Here is a 19,964-nt window from a genome sequence, read left to right as displayed (position 1 = left end):
AGACATGCAGAGGTGTGCAGGTGAAGAAAGAGAAAGACACTCCAAGACAGAGACAAGGGGTGAGGGAGAGAGAAAAAGGTGCACACACATGTATATGCAGAGGGAGGGAACATCAGGCACAGAAGCTCATTCTGAAAGACAGACTGAAGATGGCCTGAAAAAGAGAGGGAGAAGAAGAGATAAAAAGGGCGTCTCTGTCTGTCTATAGAGCAAAGTAGAGCCATTGACAGAGGTTTTTTAAATACTAGGGTTTTAATTGAGGCCTCTCACAGTAAAATGTTGCAAGTCTGGAATCCTTGCAAAATGGATACTGAATATGGTGTTGCATACACTCCAAAGCTTAAACCTTATGTACATTATTTTTATTTCCTTTCATTTGAATTTAAAAAATAGGATTATTACCAACACATTACACATACCTCTCTCTCTCTCTCTCATTTTTGATTCACCTATCCCAACAGGGATTCTTTTCACCGTATTTTAACTGTTACCTTTCCCAGAAAGTTAAAGGTCATTTTAGGGGATTTGAGTATCCCTTTTTCAGAGTTTTACATTTATTTTTGATTTATATACTGTTATAAATTTTCTTATGGTATATACCCACCATTAGCAACTTTTCTTATGTGATTTTAGGCTACTTGTTAGGAGATTAGAATCCTGGTAACTGAATTGTGTATAAGGTAATATCAAGTTAAAGGTTTTTAATATAAAATTAAATATTTTAGTAAACGGACTTTGTGACACTTAATTTTGGTCTACTCTCTTTATATTCAAGTTTGTGATATGGATACAAAGGTGTGAAGCCGGGAACTAATTTGTTATAACTCTTTTTATTCACTTATGCAAATAAACAAGCAAATAGTCTTCTTTTGAAGAGCTTAAAGCACTTTACTCAATTTATATACAAAATAAGGAAAGAGGAAGTAAATAATGATGTCCCTGTTACTTGTGTTCACGTTCCTGTGAAAAGTCATGTTGTGCAAATTATAGACAAACAGAACTTTAAGCCAAAGGAATTATTTTTAATATATCTAGGGAGAGAGAGACTGTGGAGGAAATTCTTCTCATAAATGTAGAATAAGCCAGAAGGATGCAAACGAAGGGAGGTGCTGAAGCCCTAGGACCCTTAGGAAAAGGATGGCTTTGGAGCTAAAGATATGGCTGCATAGTCTGCACCAAACAGACCGAAGCAGATGTGACTAAAACATCATTAAGAAAGTTTTCATTTTTGTAGGCATGTTTTTGACATTGGAGATAGGAATAGGATAATTACATATTTTACAAAGGGCCTGTAATGAAACATTGTTAAGAAATAAAATTAAACAGGTAAATGTAACCTTTTGAGTATAGTGGTTGGTAACTCGTATGTCCAAACTAGTAAAGTCTACATGGTCATTTCCTCGAGGTCAAGGGTCATGGGGTTTACCATAAAGCACAACTGCTTCAAAATGCTCCTACACACGTTCGAGTCTACTCTCATAGTTACTTCATTTAATGTCATTTTACTTATTTTTGTAAAAATGAGCTAAATTAAAAACTTGTATTTTACACAGATTTGCTTTTGTGCCATCTTGTAAATTTCATTATAAGAAGTGCTAAGTGGTTATTCTTTTCCTAGCTTAACTATAAAAAACGTTGCTGAAACATCGGAAGTCAAAGAATCGATGAGGTATATAATGGTACCAGATACGATGATTTATGTTTTACTTTGGTTTCGTCATTAAAGGTAGTTTGGAAAGTGCAAAGATGAGACGGGTAGGTTGGATGGGTGAAGACATCTGTAAAACATGTCCAGGTTTCTTTAAGTGGTTAAACAAACAGACCTGAATGAAGGGAATTTTCAGCCGATGGGAGCAACGTGTGAGTGAATGAATAAATGTGTGTTGCCAAGTGAGCATTAGTAACATCTTCTTGCTTCTTAAGAAGTAAAATGCTGTTTTGCCTTTTTTGTGAAAATTTTTGCTTTCAAGATTATTTTTTTCTGCTTTTTAAGAAAAAATCAAGAGGTCATAATCAAAGTATATATGTAAAGTTAGCCTTCAGAAAGAATTACTTGTTATGTGATTGGTTGTTTAGCCCTTTTTAGCATTTACTTATTTACTAAACTGTATGAGAAAAAGGCATGGGGGTCAAAAATTTCTTATGAGTAATTAATTAAAATAGTGTAAAAACTTTGTACATGTTTTTGACATTAAATCTGGGGGTGTTTTATTAAATTAGTAGAAACATGGTTTAGTGTTCTGTAGAACACAACAATCGGTTGGAAATAGCTTGCATATTACTTATGAATAAATGTGTATGCCATAAGTGTACATACTTACAGTAATATAGGTGAATATGAGGTCTGGATGCTAGTTAAACATAGAATATTGTGAAGCATATTTAAGTTTAGAACCTTTAGGGGTCAGTGTTCCCTAAGAAAGGTTAAAAAAGGTTACTATGCCTACCCAAATTAAATATTAAGTCTTCTCTACTTTAAATATTTCTTGCCAGTTGAAGGTAAGAATCATTCAGCTTGAGCAAAGGTTTTTAGACAAAAAGCTTTTAATATTGTGATTTCTTCAAACTTATTTTTAGGTTTTTTTATTTTAGTAACTTACATTTAATATGTATTTTATGTTACAGAGTAGTTATTTTTACTTAGGTATTATCTCAATTTAAATATAATCATCTTAAAACTGTTTTCTGTTAAGTTTAAAAAAGTAAGCATGCTTCTAAATCATACTCATTTGTAATTTGAGATAAAAAACTACCTCTGAACTGCTTACATTAATTGAGCCCTTACATGTTGTGTTTTATTGGAGGCTAGCAAATATCAAAAAAATCTTATCTTGCTGAATTTAGGTAAAAAGCAAATGTCCTCTTTGTTCTAGAATTGAACTAGGAATTACCTTTTGTAGCCATGATTCATACGGTTTTTCTGCCATACAAAATAAATAATTAAAACTAAAACGTAGCAAAAGGTAACTTGGTAAGTGGCTTGTTAGTTTCTCATTGAGTCAGAACACTGTTTGCTTCTCCTTGGCGTTGGCAACCTGTGTGCCCCTGCCGGTCTGTCTTATCACTGCTTCATTTATCTTTCTGTCTTCTCAGAGTCTGTGTTCTTTTCACCCTCTGTCCAGCCGTTGTTCTGTAATTGAACTATATCTGAAACTATTTCATGATTTGCAAGCGTTTTGTAAAGGCAGACATCTGTAGGGAAGCGTCTAGCATGCTTTTAAATGTCGGCCAGGGCTGATCATGGTTTTGACAGATGAAAAAGAAAAGATTGTTGACCTCTTTTACAGAGCCTAAATAAAGGGCAGTGGTTTTGTCATTGTTATTTCATCCCGTTGTGAAAGTAGGTATGTAAAAAAAGTTTTAAAAGCATTAGGAAACATAAATAACAGTATTTGAAATAGTTATTATTAGTCTTATAAGAAGTCTGTTCTCTTCAAATGTAATGCTCAGAGACCGTTATCAGAAACTTGATTTTTTCCACAGTAGGATAGCTCACGTTTAGTGTATTTATATTTAATACAATAGACTATAAAATCAATAATATTTATTTAGGGCAAAATCTAATTTTAGTTGTATTGAAATTCCAACTGCAATAAAAATGTTCAGACCTTCTCCTTTGGGCAAGTGAATTTAAGGATGCATTTTTTAAATTTTCCGTATGCCATAGAGGAGTTAAAAAATAACTTTTCAGAGGTCTGATTAAATTTACCATTCATCTCCGTAGTATTTAACTTACTAGAGAACTTGGGAGCTTGTTATCTGTGATCATGTCGAATACCGAGAGAGTGGTTTTAGGGCTAGTAGCAGGTGGCCAGGAAGGATCGATGCATTTTGAGGAAATGCCAAGACAACTCTTAAAAGAATGATTGAGTTTATATTGCTTTATTTATAAAAATTCTTTTACTTTCAATAAATGAAAGTAAATGGGATTCTAAGTGTCTATTTTTAAGCTTGATATGAGTGATTCTGATACTACTCTTGGCCTCAGTAGGAAAGGGAAATGAAAAAACAAATGTTTACAAGGGCAACTTAGTTTTCTAACTGGCTATAAAGTTTGTTATGAACTGTGCTTTGAGATTTGTCATTTCTTACACAAATCACATTTGTAAATATATACCAAAATTATATGTTTGGCAGTTTTTAAAATAGATTTTGTTTATAGAGCAGTTTTAAGTTCACAGCAAAATTAAGCGAAAAATGCGGAGTTCCCTCCCGTCACACACCCAGCTCCTTAACCTTAGGTGCAGCTTCCCCACTGTCCACATCCCCACTGCCATGGGGCCGTTGCTGCAGTTGAGGAACCTGCCCGTAAATCCTCAGTAGGGGAAGTGTTTGTGAGATGATAGGAGTCTTTATTTCTTTGAATTAAATGTAGAGTGTTTTAAATTAGGTCAGTCTATACTGTCCATGTAGAATTCTTACTCTACCTTTGTTGCTTTATTATTTTGTAAAAATAATAATCCTAAGGAGAATAAGCATGAAAAATGGCAAATTCATTTTTTAATAGAACTACTTCTCCCCTATTTCTAAACTATTGATATGATCTTCTCTTTGTACAATCTGTGACTATCTTCTTTGATTTATGGAAATTCAACTTTACTTTCAGTATGCAAGCTCTTTCAAATTTATTTGTGACCACACAAGTATGAATATTTTTTTGAAATAGAAAAAGTACTACATGGGTTTTTCAAAAGTTTTTGCTGTGTTTTAAGTTCTTTATCCTTAAGATTCTGAGCTCTTTGATAAAAGTCCTCATTCACTCCTGGCTGTGGCTCCTTCGTGCCAGAACACTTCATGGAACGCGTGTGTACAATACCGATGTTACAACATTGAGTCTCCGGTGTCCTAGAAATTAGAATTTCAGTTTATTTGAGGTGAGTGTTGTGCTCTCCATAGTGACGATATATGTCACCTTGAGTATGGTTACTATGAACATAAGGTCCTGAGTGTACATCGACATCTTGTTGATTTGCTGATCTGAATTGATACACACATAGACCAAATTTATGGCCGTTTACACAGATGGTCCATGTTGACTGGCTGTAGAGTAGGACTGATGTGACTACATTTACTGCAGTTACTCACTACTTTAGCTTTTAAATACATTTGATAGTCGAGTAAAATACTTAGGGGGAGTTACCAGATAGTCCCAGTGTGTGTGTGCATCTGTGTGTGTGTGTGTTAATCAAAACTTACCCTGTAGGACAATATTTTCATGTTTTGGGGAAAAGTTTTAGGTATAGTTTTTCTTTGTTTCTCTTTTTATGTTTTTATTTTTCCTTGGGTTTTATAGAAAAGCAAATGGAATAATTCAGACTACAAAATTTTGAAATTGGTTTCATAGATTTTGTAGTCTAAATGATTGAATTAAAAATAATCTGATCTGTAGCTTTTGGGTAAAATTAATAATCTTTTGGCAAATGGTAAAACTGTGCCAACAACATATGGCAAAAGTAATCATTTTAGAAAATTTTATTTTGACTTTCATTTTTATTTTTTTGAGTGATTCTAGCCTTTACACATTGAAACTTTTTGGTACTTTAAATTCAGGATGCTAGTGGGTAAAAAGTTCAAAGTAACTGGTTCATATTGATGAAATTATACTTGTAGAGATAGTGTTAGTTTTTGCCAATTTAATATTTTTAATTAAAAATTAAACCCTCCTTCTTAATAGTTTTACTGGCTATACCTGTGGTAATTGATGTACTCTAAGGTTTAGTAATGTTTATTGATTTTGAACATTTTTAGTATAGAAATATAATCAAAGTCAAGCATGAGATATCCTAATTTACTTCTTCATTAGTGTCCTGTTTTTTATGCCCCTCCCCACAGTGTTCAAAAATTTCAGGTTAATGTTGATTCCTTACAAATTGGGATAAGTAGGGTTTATTCAGCATTAGTTTGCTTGAACCAACACATGTATTGGGGGGAATATGATAGGAACGACAGAACAAATGCATAGTCCTTACGGATTCAGGCTTTTGTATAAATTCTAACTTTTGAGTGTGGAATGTAGAATATCTGTACTCTTTGTATAGGTTAATGTAAAGTATTTGCAATTCAAATGTATTTTTATTTTAAATACGTTGCAAAATTTGGAGTCAGTGAAGCCATTTCCTCCATTGCTTTTAAGAGTTGACGGTTAAAAAACTAATGATTTCAGCTCAGCAAATCTGATTGTTTCCTTTCAGAAACCTTCATTGCCTATAATTTATAAGCAGCTAGTATAGAGTTGAAGCGGGGACAAGACTGCATTAGTCCAGGTAAGAAGAGCAAAGACAAAACAAAAATTTTCATTAAAAAATGCAGTCCTTGATCTCCTGAGAATGCAGTAGAATCTAGAATCGGAGACTCCTCTGCATTTTTAATCGGCCATTTGCTCTCTGAGATGCTCTGCATTGGCCTTTTATTACCTTTCTTTTTTTAAGGTCTCTGCCCCTCTGCCGAGTCATTTGAAATAAACACATTATTTTAAAGAAAACAAATAGACATTTTTCGCAGGCCTTTTTTTTGTCTCAGGAATTTAATGCTTTTTAAAAAAAGTTAAAAATACTAACAAGGAGCTGATGATGCTATAGTGTAATTGACTAATACGACACTGGTAGAGTAGGAACAGTTGATTAATGAAATGGGAATTTTACCTTTTCTTTTATGCTTTTTTTTTTCCTGAAAAAGAAGTGGTGAATTCAAATAAAGCACACATCATTTGCATAGAAAGTTATGTAATGATGCCATATAAAGTATAATGATTTCCTAAAAAACCTTGTATTTAAAGTAACCTGAATTACAATGAGAGATAAACAGAATATTTACCCATCCCTTATGAGCTGCTGCTGATATGTAAATTTATTCTTCTACTTTGCACAAATATACTTTCGAGCTACTGCTTAAACACTTTGAGGTCCTTAGTCAAACAGTTTTAATGATGCCTCCGATATTGTAAAAGTGTGACATTTGATGAATGTCTCATATAGTTTTGATATCTGGGTGCATGTCAACAAAAAAAATTGAACATTGGTTTGTCATGCAACACCTAGATAATTTATAATTTTACTGTTTATATCCATCTTGACATTTTTTATCTGCCAAAGGCAGGTTTCATTTGGAATCTTAATCTGAGATTTATTTGGTGGATCTGGAAATCATAGCTAGGGTTCCCACAGGAAATGGTCCATCTACCAACAGATTAAACGGCAGTCCTGCAGTTGTTAGGGGAGCTCTGCATTTAACACACATGCATACTCATTCAGGCAGCACTGTGGAGAAAAATTAAAGTAGTAACCCAGGTTTAGGAACAATGTAGCTAAAAAGTCCCATATTTGCTGAATGACAAAGGGTTATATAGCAGCATTTCATTTTATTATTCGTGCTTGAATTTCTTGTTTGCTCTGTTGAGTCTGCTGACGAATACTAATAAATGCCTGCAACAATCCAGACGAGAGATGCCTGGCAACAAAGCTATGCGGTGGACCTCCCTGATCTTCTCCAGTTCACAACCTGACCTTTTGAAAAATTGGCTGGGCTAAGCTGCAGAATTTGGGTGTAATGGTTATTGTTAACTCCAGCTTTAGGATTTATTAATTTGTGTGATCAAGACTTACCTATACTTCAAAGTTTCAAAAGACCAAACACAATCATTCATCCATTAGAACTAACTGTGTTTCAGCGATTTCCCCTTAGTATCTGCCTGGTGATTCTTCTATTTTGTTTTACAAATCTAAAAGTGCTCGTAGTAAAATGAAAGGCAGATATAAAGAAAATCTGTTTTTTTCTCTTTTTACTTGTTATTGGAAAAATTGCCTTCTGTAAATGATTTATGAAATTGTTGAATACGTGGACAGTTGGTATGTATTCATACTTAAAACTCATATAATTATGAATCCTATTTTACTTGAAGTTGTAGAAATTTAAGTTTACCTAGTTCATTTATATTTTTAATTGCTTTATACAAATTATTCTCATAGTAAGAAAAATTAAGAAAGGCCGGAAAGGTTGGGAATACATAGTAAGTAGCCAAATAATTCAGATCACTAGAGGACAACGAGAATAAAGATTACTGGATTAGGTAGACAGGTTTTAGGGCAGTTTTCACAATCGTTTCAGCCTCAATATTTGTTATGTTTTAAATAGGGTGATAAAAGTTTTACAAAGCTTAATTTTATGTGATATGTTAATAAGTTAGGTAGCCTAAGCTTTAGGAGACTACATTATTATACTGTGTTCATGGCCTAGAAGGAAGGATGTTAAAATTTAAAAGCTGAAACATTACAGTGGACTTAGTTTTTACACAGAAATCTGACCTCTTTTTCTAGAAAATGAATGAATATTGATGTGTTCATAACTATTTGAGATTCATTGAAACAAAAACTTGAAAAATTTTGGTGCAATGACACCACGCCAAATAGCCTTTTTATAATGAAACAAGTAACAAAGTTTCAGTAATTTCCATGACCAGTGGAGAATTTTTAACATGATATTCTGAGTCATTGAATTATCTTAATAAAAGATTAAATGACTTCATTACCACTTCATTTTGGCATGTTTATCTAGATATACAACCATGCATAAGAATGTAAAGGATGTAGTTCATTTTAAATATCTTGCCCTCATGTCCAAGTGATTTTCTGATATTGACAGGTTTCATGGTGTTCCAGCTTTGTAAACCTTTAGCAAACCTTATGTCAGTACCTTACAGCCACATCCAGCTGTGCTTTCGAGCATGGCAGCCAATGGCTCCGTGTAGTTTTGCGTACTTGAAATGTGGGAAATGAGTATATAGATCAATGAAAATGAACTTTTTTCTTCTTCTTATGGCTGTTCAAGCCAAAAAAAAATTGTTTTAACCCCTGAGAGAATATATAGTTTCTAGATAATAAGTTTGTATTTTTTAAGTCAAGAATCCAAGAGTTACCTAATTTCCTATGACTCCTAAATTAAAATCTGTGAATAATAAGCAACTGTGATCTACTAGCTGTGATCCTTGTTATACCTGATACCATGTGCCCGTAGAGTGAGTACTCAAATTGTGTCTCAGAAACATGCTATTTGCATTTCTTATTTGCCTGATTTGGGACTGAATTTACAGAATTATACTGTTGATTTTGTATCAGTGTGATTGCGTTGTTTTTCATGATCTTCCGTAATGTCAGGATTTTAAAATTTTGAAGTCCTATCATTTCTGTAATTTATTTGCTGTATAATCAGAAATAAACTTTATTAAACCACTATTTATTAATTACGGGTTTTAACCTTTTTGTTTTTATTTTTTATGTTTCTCTCATTGAATGAGATAGCATTTTATTTCCCATGTCCATGTCTTCTGATGTTTTAATAAGAAATTTTTCTTATTATATCTTATTACTTATTCCTACTATAGTTTAATAAGTATTTTGCTTTTAGTGAAACAGATTTTCACAGACAATAATAACATTTATTGAGAGTGAATTCTGTGCTGACACTTTTCTAAGAGATTGTATGATGTAAGTAATCCTCGTAACCTTTTGAAGTGGTTGCTATATTATATACTTCTTACTGATGGGGAAGTTGATGACAGGTTAAGTAATTTTCTAAAAGTCATACAGCTATGTGGTAGAGCCAGAATGAAAGGTAGAAAACTATACTTGAACAACAATTAAAATAAAAATTTTTTAAAGAATCCATAAAATAAAATAAAATAAAACCCTGGAGGCTGTCTTCAGAACCCATGCATGTGGTTCTGCTCGGAAGAGCGGAATGCACCAGGGTTCTGGTTGGAAGGCCTGAACTTTTCTCTGTACACACCCTGTTAGGTGGGATCACTGTGATATGGCTGAAGTTGCTGATGTCTTTTTCTTTTATGTTTTGGGGAAAAAACTCATATATGCCTATATGTACAGCAAAACCACCCTCCCATAAAAAAGAATCAAATTGTTAAAAATATTTCATAGAAGAAAAAAGCAGTGTCTGTACACACATACATATTGATAGATAACCTACATTAATTTAAGGAATTGGTACACATTATTAGGCGCCACTAACTGATACTGTTACTCTGATTATGTTGAAACTAATGTTCATTTAGAAAAAATCTTAACCATTGAGGAAAAGACATCTTTTATTGAAAATATGGGTTTGTTATAGTAATCCCATTATCATATCACATTTATACCTACTTAATAGTAAAAATATTTTCTATATTTTTGATGTTCTTACATAGTTTGGTGATGGACAATATACGAAAGAAAGAAGCAATATACATGGAGGGCTTTCATTCTTTTTATATTTGTGCAATGAGTTGCCAGCTACATCTAAGTAGTAATCTTTCCCCCCAGAAAGTTTAAGGAAGTGGTGACCAATTGTGTTAGCAAGTGTCAGAGAGCACATTGACAAATTGCCTCCTTTATGGCTCATTTTAGATACAAATTTCTCTGAATAGCACCTGCATCTGAAGGAGCAAGAAATCTATTTAAATGCACTTGCCTAGTTAGTTAAATGTACCTGCCTATAGTACTTTTATTCCTCTTTCTCTTTTTTCACAAGTGAGCTCTCAGGTAGCTGGGACTTTGCTATTCTGAGTAACCCCAGTAGATCCCTAGAGACAATGCTAGCTCAACCACTCTGAAGAAACAGCTCTGTAAACAGCACTGACCCCCCCACCAGGGGACCATCAAATCCGTTTACACAGATACCAGTTGTCACAAACTATTTACAAAGCCAGACAGAATAGAATTTCCCAGCCTCTAAGAATCCCCATTTGATTCTAGCCACCTCCTCACTTCTGTGTAGTAGTTGTGAAATAACAGTTACTTTTCGTCACGAGTCATGATTTCTTGGTAGCATCAATTCAGCTGAGTATATTCTACATTGACTAATGTATAATTGTCTAGGGAATTGAACTCAAAGGGGATCCTAAAGTTTTTGTTCCTAAAATATGGAAAGGCATAATACTGCTAATTTTCTAGACCAAGAAACTGAGAATTGAATCACAAGGCTGTAAGGTAGTTGGCAATACTGATACCTCCAAAGGTAAAGAGAGTTTGTTAGATCATGAAAATGGCCCATTAGAAACCGCATGAAGGTCATTAGAGAGATACACAGTTTTCAAAGCATATGTTGCGGCCCACCTAGGCACACGTGTTAAGTGTCAATCCCAAAAAATGTCTTCACTAAATCCACCCATTTTGCCCAAACGAATAAACTGCTAGAAGCAGCAGCTGTCGGTGCCACTGAGGAACGCTGAGTAGTCGTCTCTATAACATCAGGGTCAGGTGGCCACAGGATAAATTTACGTGCCAGTAGGAGCCTAGTAATGGCAGAAATTGGGGAATATACTTGGTTTGAAGTGGTCAGATTCTTACGTCCAAATAATACAGTGTGCCTGGAGAAATGCAAATAAATGAAGGGACTGATAGTCATCATAAAAAATTTACTGTTAACCCTGAGGAAAGAAACACCTCATACACTTATGAATTATGAAGGGATTGCTAATTTAGTCTCTAAATAAATGGAGAGATGTATTGAAATAGTAATAGTCTTAATGATGAAACAGTTAACAATGACATTGATTAGAGGCAAATTACTAAAGAAGATTATAGTTTCCATTTTAAAACCTATAAGAGAGAGAAATCAATAGAATAGTTTATTTTAAGCTCTCATCTGCCTACAGATAAGAGTTTTATTCAGAAATGAATGTATTCTTTTAAACATTTATCTAATTAACTAGTATGTAAAAGACTCATAACTTCAGTTTTTGTTGCATCTTTTTACTTATATGTTTATATTTTGTTATGTAATGTTTTTTAAAGATTTTTTAAAATTTATTTATCTTTAGAGAGGAAGGGAAGGAGAGAAGAAGAGAAACATCAATGTATGGTTGCCTCTCATGAGTTCCCTGCTGGGAACTGGCCTGCAACCCAGGCATGTGCCCTGACTGGGAATCGAACCACGATCGCATGGTTCACAGGCCTGTGCTCAATCCACTGAGCTATGCCAGCCAGGGCTGTAATTTGTTTTTAAATGATGGACAAACAGCTCAACTAGGTTTTTAAAAGTAATTTCAATCAACTTTTTTCTACTTCTTTTCACATTTTTAAAATTGTTGTCCAAGTACTAGTTTTTAATAGCTTCATCCCAGTATCACTCCATCAATACCTTTCTCCAAGGTTGGAAAGGTCAGGAAAAATAACTGAAGACTGAATTAGAGTCACAAAGTGCTGTTTTCTTTTGGTTGGAGAAGGTCCTAACTGAGAAATTGAATTCAAGTTGGGCTTGGAATAGATAAAGACAATTTGTCAAGATGCAGTAGAATAAAGTAGTATCTTAAAATGTGACTTGAAAAGTCAGAGTGCAACATGCTTGCAAGTTACTTTCAAATGTGTCAGAAGAACTGTGTGTGTGCAGGTAGGCAAATAACTAGGTAGGTACTGAGAGAAGGAGTAATGAAGCATGTATAGTAAAGTGTTACCATTTGGAGAATCTGGGTGAAGGGTATATAGGGATTCTTTGTACTATTTTTACAACTTTGTGTAAGGCTGAAATCATCTCAAAATAAAAAGGAGGAAAGAAACAACTATTGTCTGCAATCACTTCTTGTCAGCTTTCTCATCTCTGTTGTTAGCATGTTTATGCAGTCCGTGGAGCCTTTTGCATTTGGCTCTCATTTCTCCTCTCTTTCTTGCCATTTTTTTCTGATGACTTTAGTGTCTTCAAAGTTGACGCTTTAATTGTCTTGAATCCTTGATTTCCTTCTCTACACATATCTTTACTATCAGTCTGTTTTATCAGTTCATTGTCAGATAAACTACATTTTGGTCTTTGTTTTTACATGTTGCTTATTTTAGCAATTTTCACTTCCTGACTATAATATCTTGTCATTTTAACACAAAATGTTTTTCATAAAGTTATTCTTTTTCCTCTGTGCCTATTCTTCCTGTTCTTATTCTTACAGTCTGTCAACTTTTTCTTTACTTTCCTAACTCAAATCTTTTGGCAGTTCAATACTTTGTATATTCCTACTTTTCCTACTTGTCATTTTTTTTGTAACAATGTCTTCGTGAAATCTTCTGAGAATTTACAGATGAACATCAGTATATGTGGCTTATTTTGTATTTGGTCTCTATAGCCCTGGCAGAATCCTTCCTTATCACCTTGTATTGAAATCATTAGATTAGTTTACCTTCTTCAATGTCTAAAGGGTCCTTGAGGGTAGGGTCTGGTTCCTACTTGTCCTCTTATTTTTCTAGTTCTTATCACAGGACATATCACACTGTAGATTTTCCATGAATTACTAAGTTAATGAATAAACTAAGTAGAGGGGTGAAACTTCTATGCAAATGGTTGAATTCTGATAAAGGATAAAGCAGTATGGCAGAGTAGAAGAGTATTGAGAGCATTCAGAGAATTTAAGCAATATATTTGTTAAACAGTCAGTCCAAAACCAGGCAGCTCTGGCTGGTGTGGCTCAGTGGACTGAGCACCGACCTGTGAACCAAAAGGTGGCTGGTTCAATTCCCTGTCGGGGCTCATGCCTGGGTTGCAGGCCAGGTTCCCAGTCGGGGGTGGATGAGAAGCAACCATACATTGAGGTTTCCCTTCCTCTCTTTTTCCCTCTCTCTAGAAATAAATAAATAAAATCTTTAAGAAAAGAATTTAAAAGAAGCCACACAGAAAGGAAAATTTTATAAATCAGCCTTTTTTACTCTAAAGTTAAATTAAGGTCTTGGTAGCAGAGTATGGGCAGTCTGATTTGTAGAGTAGGCTCCAAATGTCTGGTGAACCATTATATTTAGGAATCTAATAACAAAGCAAGATTAGGAACATTCAGATTTAGTTAGAGCCAAATCACACAGTACAGTGTTCTTAACGATATTAAACCCTTAGCACTGAAATCCAGAAGTGTGTTGGGACTTGCTGAGGTCACTAGGGTTATAATTGCTACAGTGCAGGAGGGACCAGCGAGGAGTCCCCTTCCTGGGGAGCTTCCACCTCCACTCTGAGCTTGGAGGTGAAAAGGCAGTGATTTACCAAGAACTCAACAGATCACGAAATTTGACATTAGGTAAGCTGCAGCTAGAGAAAGTTGTAAGTGTAGTAGTCGAGTAGCAAGTATGGATATCAGCAATCGGGTAAACCAAACACCGAAGGTTAAGAATGAAAACCTGAAAGGACAAAGATGCTAAACTAGACCCAGAAATACAGTAAAAACATGGGACAATTTATAGATAATGACAGTTTTGGTCTCAAAAACACATCAAAGACTCAAGCCTTAAGATTCTGAAGCAGTTGGTCTAGTGTTGGTTTAAGCAACTGGGAGTTACTTATGTCTGACCCATCCTTTTGCGTTTTGGTGAGTTTGTACCTCGTAAACTGGAGAATAGTATAGGTTCTAATAGTTACTTTTTGATGTCTCTGGAGACAGTTTTTGTTACTTGATATTGCTTTCCGTAATTAGTTATAATTTCATTTGAGTTACTTATAAGCTCTATGTGAGTGTTGGAAAGCATAGTTTGTTCATGATACAGTGGTGTTCTTTAGAGTCCGCTTGTAGCATGTTCTCATTCAGATTTGGAGGGTTGAATGCGGCCAATACCAGTATATTCCGGAAATGTAGTATGACAACCATCTAAAGCCAACCAGGTAAGCATTTTGAAATGTCAAGAAGCAGGAAGTAATCTCCAGAAACCTAAAAATCAAAATAGAATATAATATTGAAATTGTATAGATTTCTTATGATTATATAATTATGATAGCACATTCTTCCAGTCTGTTCCCTCAAATAAAGTAAAACCAAGAGTCATTTACTAAAAGTGGTTTCTGATCTAGATTCAGCCACCATGAAGATCCAGGACTTGAAGGTTTATACCTAATTTCAGCATATGTACAAGAAAACATTTTCTTCTTAGAGAAAGAACGCTTTGTGAGAGCCACCTTGTTTACAAGTGCCTCATTTTGTTTTCATTTTGAAAAGTACTCTCTCTGCCTCAAAAGGACTTTAAGTTTGGCAGGTTGAAGACAGCATCATCAATAAACAGATGAGATTTACCTGCTTTGTACAGTTCTGCTTTTTGAAGTTTCTGCTGGAAATAGTTACAGTGGGGGAGTGTGCCTATTGACCTGATTTACCAAGGAAAAGTTTGTTTTGTGCATTTGTGTGTGCATCATTTTCTTCCAAAAAATCATATATACACTATTCTTTTGAAATAGCTATTTTATACTAGTTACAGCTTAAAATAACTTCTCTGAGATAGCCAGACATTGCAAACACAGATTCTCTAATGTATAATACATATCTGGGAAAATGGGAGTAAAATAATTCTTATATTCATTTTATAATGTTATGATGATTACAAAAATAATAGCTAACATATATTGTTGATGTGCCAGACATGAGGTCAAACATCAGTATTTTGGGTGTATTAACTCATTAATCCTCGCAAGAATTGAGGTGAGTGTTGTTAGGTTCCCATTTTAGAAACAAGACCTGAGGTGTTTGTGGGTTAAGTTAGTTGCCCAAAGTTAAATGCACTTGGCAAAGCTGGAATTCTGGTCCAGGCAGTCTGGTATCAGAGTTCCGTGCACAACATCACTTTTCTGTAATCATTAACTTACTGCAACCTAGTTTTCAAAATTTAGGGGAAAGAGTAATCTGAAAATAATACCTCTATATCAGTGTTTTTTTTTAAGTTTGATTGAATGTGGGAGTCATCTGACCACTCCCAGTGATTTTGCTTTAATTAATATGAGATGTAATCTGGGCTGCAGGATTTCTAGAAACTCCTCAGATTATTCCATCCTGCCAGCAGGGCTTAAACCACCATCCTAAATGCTCACTCACTTTTCGAATGGAAATAATTAATGGCAGAACCACACTGTACATGCTTACATAATTACAATAGGAGTAAGACTAATAAGTACACGTTTAAAGCTATGAGAGTACTTATTTCCATAAAATATATTCATTTGAATGATTCAGTATATAGCTGTGGTGTTTTATTTATCATGTGTTTTTATTTTGTTTTGTTTTAAATAGCTCATGATTGTACTGAACAAGAGACTGCAGGGAGGAATAAAAGTACACAGCCAGCTGAGAGTTCTAAGGGCAGCATGCATCAGAAGTCCAGTGAATTAGTTAATGAAGCTGCATATGAGGACACAGAAGTGCCAGAGCAGAAATCAAGGAATCTCCCTGATCCAGGTGCTGAGACCCCTTCCTGCCCTACGGAAAACTCCAAGTGAGTGCCAGCAGCCTTAGATGTAGAGTGTAGGAGTCGGAAGGGCTCCTTTGCCCTCCTCCCTTTCGTTCTCCTTTCCTTGTTTTTGGTGTGAGCTAAGTTTGACACATCATTAATGTACCGGAATTGGGGGAGTCTACCAGAGGTTTTTACTGTTTTCCATTCCATCAGTGTGATGTGTCTAGATCAGTAGTTTTCAATCTTTTCATTGCATGGCACACATAAACTGATTAAAATTATGTGACACATGAAAAAATGTATTTTTTGCCAGTCTGGCCAAAAAATAGGTATAATTTTGATTTGTCATGCCAGACAGCTATTGTTACATTGGCTGTTGTCATCATTTATTTGACAAACAAAGGGAAAAGATGCCAGTGCCCCTGTTTCAAAAGTTCTTGCAGCACAACAGTTGAAAATCACTGGTCTAGATTGCTGAGTGATAAAGCATTTGAATAAAGGCCATGAAGTTTTATTCTTTGTAGTTAAATATTATTTTCTGTGACCTTTCATTATGGGTCTGGAAATAACTGTTGGATTTATAGTAATGGGGTTTTTTTTATCAGAGCCCAAACCTAGTAGGTCCAGAACAAAATAAACCCAAAGATGTGGTTTTGGTTAGCAGTATTTTTCATTTAAGTGAATGAAAAATTTAAGTGAATTTCAGTACTTTTAGAAGGGCCTTGTACACTTCCATTTGCTTTCTTTAATATTTTACATTCATGACATCTGTGACTTTTACCTGTGGCATTGAGGTACTTTGATCCTTAGTCATGTGTTATGAAAATACTACTAAATTAGGAAAATTTCAGTGACTAATACAATAGTTTCAGTCCAGACAAAATTTTATTTTATAGAATATATTTTAACAATTTTACATAGGAACAGCCATTTCTAATGACTTAAAAATTATTCAGTAGGTACTGTATTTTTCAGACTATAAGACACATTCCCCCCCCCCCAAATTCGGGAGGAAAATGGGGGTGTGTCTTATAGTCTGAATATAGCTTATCTGACTCACTATGGCGGGGGCGGGGTTAGCGGTAGAGCGGGGTCACAGGTCATCAAATATTTTACCACATTTTTTGCTTCAAAATTTTTTTCTATTTTCCTCTAAAACCTAGGTGTGTCTTATAGTCTTAAAAATATGGTATATTAATATGTTCCTACTGCTTAGCTATGAGTTATATTCTTACTGATGTGCAGATTGGAATACACTTTTGGAGAGTAGGGGTGAATGAAAAGCTGATAAACATTTTATAACCACGTAGGAGAAATAGTTGAGACTGGGCTGAAGCCAGAGTATGAGCTATCTAGCGCAAGTGCAAGAGAAGGTGCATATGGTGAGTAGGGCTGTGCGACTGTGTCAGGCCTCACTGCGTAATTTCTTCTTAGAGACTCTATGATGTATCTGTGCTTAATAATACAATATAATGCCTTCAAAAATAGTCTATGTCTTCTCCCTTCTCTTGCCTTATACTACCTGTTAATAAGTTGATACTCTTCTCAAATAGCATGCAGAATGTCAAAAAAAATTTGTTTGGCCTACCCTTAAATGTTACAGGAAAAGGTTTCTGTTTTTAATGTTTTAAATTTAATAATGAAAATATACTGTCAACCAAAATGAAACTGTTCCCACTTGCAGAGAAGTGAGAAGTGTGTCTAGTCCTGACTAAAAGTACAAATTGAATTAATATTCAAAACCCTAATACCTGGATTCTTGGAGTACACTGAACCAGTCTCTGTGGATGTTACTGAATGCTCTCTACAGATTTACCTTTCTCAGTTGATAAAGTAGCACCTCCATGAAATTGAATTTGTCTCCCCCCATTTGAAGGGTAAAATGTATAAATCCTGTGTAGTAGAAATAATATTCATCTTGCTTAATAGTTTTCTTTATTACAGCATTATGGAACATACAAATAATGATTTGCATTATGAACATATGATTCCTTGTCAAGTTACTTCAGACTTAAATAAGGAGAAGACTATAGCATTTCTTCAAACAGAGTTGGACATTCTCAGAGCAAGCAATAAAAAGGTACCTTACAGAAAATCTGATAATTGTACAGGATGCTTTTAGCGGTTGACCTTGTAAATTTGCTGTGTTGTGCATATGCAGTCCAGTTTTGTGTGCTTTAACCCTTTTATAGTAGGGCTGTATTACTGCCGTATCATCCCATCAGGGTCTGAGTGAGTTGAGAGATTGGCTATAGAAAGCAGTTTCTTTGATTACCTGCCTCTGCTGGCCTGTGATGTCACTTCCTTTTTCCTAAATCTATGGTACCTCAAGTAGGTACATTAAAAAAAAAGATTCATTCAGGTTTTACTGTGGCAAAACTATATTTCAGTATTTTGGAGGAAGAGAAATTTAATGTACTGGTTTCATATTACTCTCTTAACTATCTTTTTTCATCCATATTTTTGCGCTATATTTTGCCTCAACAATATATGTAATTAAACTTTAAAGTAGCAAGGCTTGGCAGTATTTTCATTTACCTTATATTGTTGCATTTTGTCCAATCCAATTGAAGCATGATACTAGGAAATCTTGATCATATGTGATGGAAAACAACACAAATGACAAAAACTGAGGAAGGAATGAAAGGAAAAAACAAAGAACATTTGGAGGGGTTCTGTATGAGAGCTGGAGATATTTTCCATACCTTCATCTAGCAGTTATTTATTATGTGCCGGTTATGAGTCAGGTGCCAGTGGAAATTTAGATGAAATATGACGGGATAATATTCTCAAAGGTTGATTTGTTTCAGATACTGAGATTATTATCTTAATTAATTTTGTTTCAAAGTATTAGAAATACTAAGAGAAGCTGTACAACTGTACTGCCCATTATTGTGTTAGCATAGTCCCTCCCACATGATTGGCTTCAAGGCAATGGAATGGACAGATGGCTTTTTGCCATAGTTATTTTTAATCATTATTGTTGTTCCCTCTTTAATTTCATTTGTCTACACACACACATAAAGTGTATATCAAAATGTTTTTATAATATCTATGTCATTACAAGTAATTATTACTTTATAAAATGTCTTAAAACCTTACATATTGTGTTTTTTTAAATTCCTGGAATTATATGTTTGTGCAAGAAATTTGTCAGATAGAATCTGGTTTTTTTTTATCTGTTTAAGCTTCAAGAAAAACTGTCTAAAGAAGATAAAGAACATAGAAGACTAAAGCTTAAAGTGGAACTCCAAGAGAAAGCAACAGAAGCTCAAATTGCTGAAAAGACAGCAGGTATGGTAGATGAGCTTTAATATATGGCCTTAAGAAATGTGCACAAGGTTATTATATTATGTGGCTTGATAAATATTTAGCATACTAGCTATTTGCCAAAGGAGGAGAAGCTCTGTCTTTTTTTTTTTTTTTTTGGCTGCTTAGAAAATAGGTGGCTTTAACATCCTGGCTCTGGTATTAGTGAGAGCTTTACCTGTATTCATACTGATTTGGGCATTAAATGCATTGTTAACACCATGTCAATCCAATCACAAAAAGGTTGTTTGTTTTGTTGGAAGGGCCTGAACAAACAAGGGAAAATAATGATTACCAGTGTGCCTCTACCTTTCAACCAGCAGTTCAAATACCACTTACTGTTTTAGCTCGTGGAGAGGAAATACTTCTCCTTTGTATGGTGATAGTCATACATTCATTGCCAGTGGAATCCTACATTTGATTTAAAAATCTGTTTTGTGCAATTAATGAATTTTTATCTGACAATATGGATGACGATAGAGATAATGT

The 19,964-nt window shown here is 34.5% G+C and overlaps 1 protein-coding gene across 5 annotated transcripts in view; it reads left to right on the top strand.

Annotated features, from left to right (window-relative positions):
- The window catches only part of MIPOL1 (mirror-image polydactyly 1), a 300,958-nt gene that overhangs the window by 41,378 nt on the left and 239,616 nt on the right, over positions 1–19,964 (top strand). For all 5 annotated transcript variants that reach the window (XM_037056425.1, XM_037056427.1, XM_037056428.1 and 2 more), the window contains 3 exons: positions 16,007–16,208; positions 18,111–18,246; positions 19,355–19,460. In XM_037056425.1, the coding sequence (XP_036912320.1) occupies positions 16,007–16,208; positions 18,111–18,246; positions 19,355–19,460 (444 nt within the window). The remainder of the gene's footprint in view (positions 1–16,006; positions 16,209–18,110; positions 18,247–19,354; positions 19,461–19,964) is intronic.

Source organism: Sturnira hondurensis, unplaced genomic scaffold, assembly GCF_014824575.4.
Source record: "Sturnira hondurensis isolate 20B ecotype Veracruz unplaced genomic scaffold, ASM1482457v3 Scaffold0008948, whole genome shotgun sequence".
NCBI lineage: Eukaryota > Metazoa > Chordata > Mammalia > Chiroptera > Phyllostomidae > Sturnira > Sturnira hondurensis.
The sequence above is the reverse complement of the archived record's forward strand: the minus strand, read 5'-3'. Positions and strand labels throughout refer to the sequence as shown.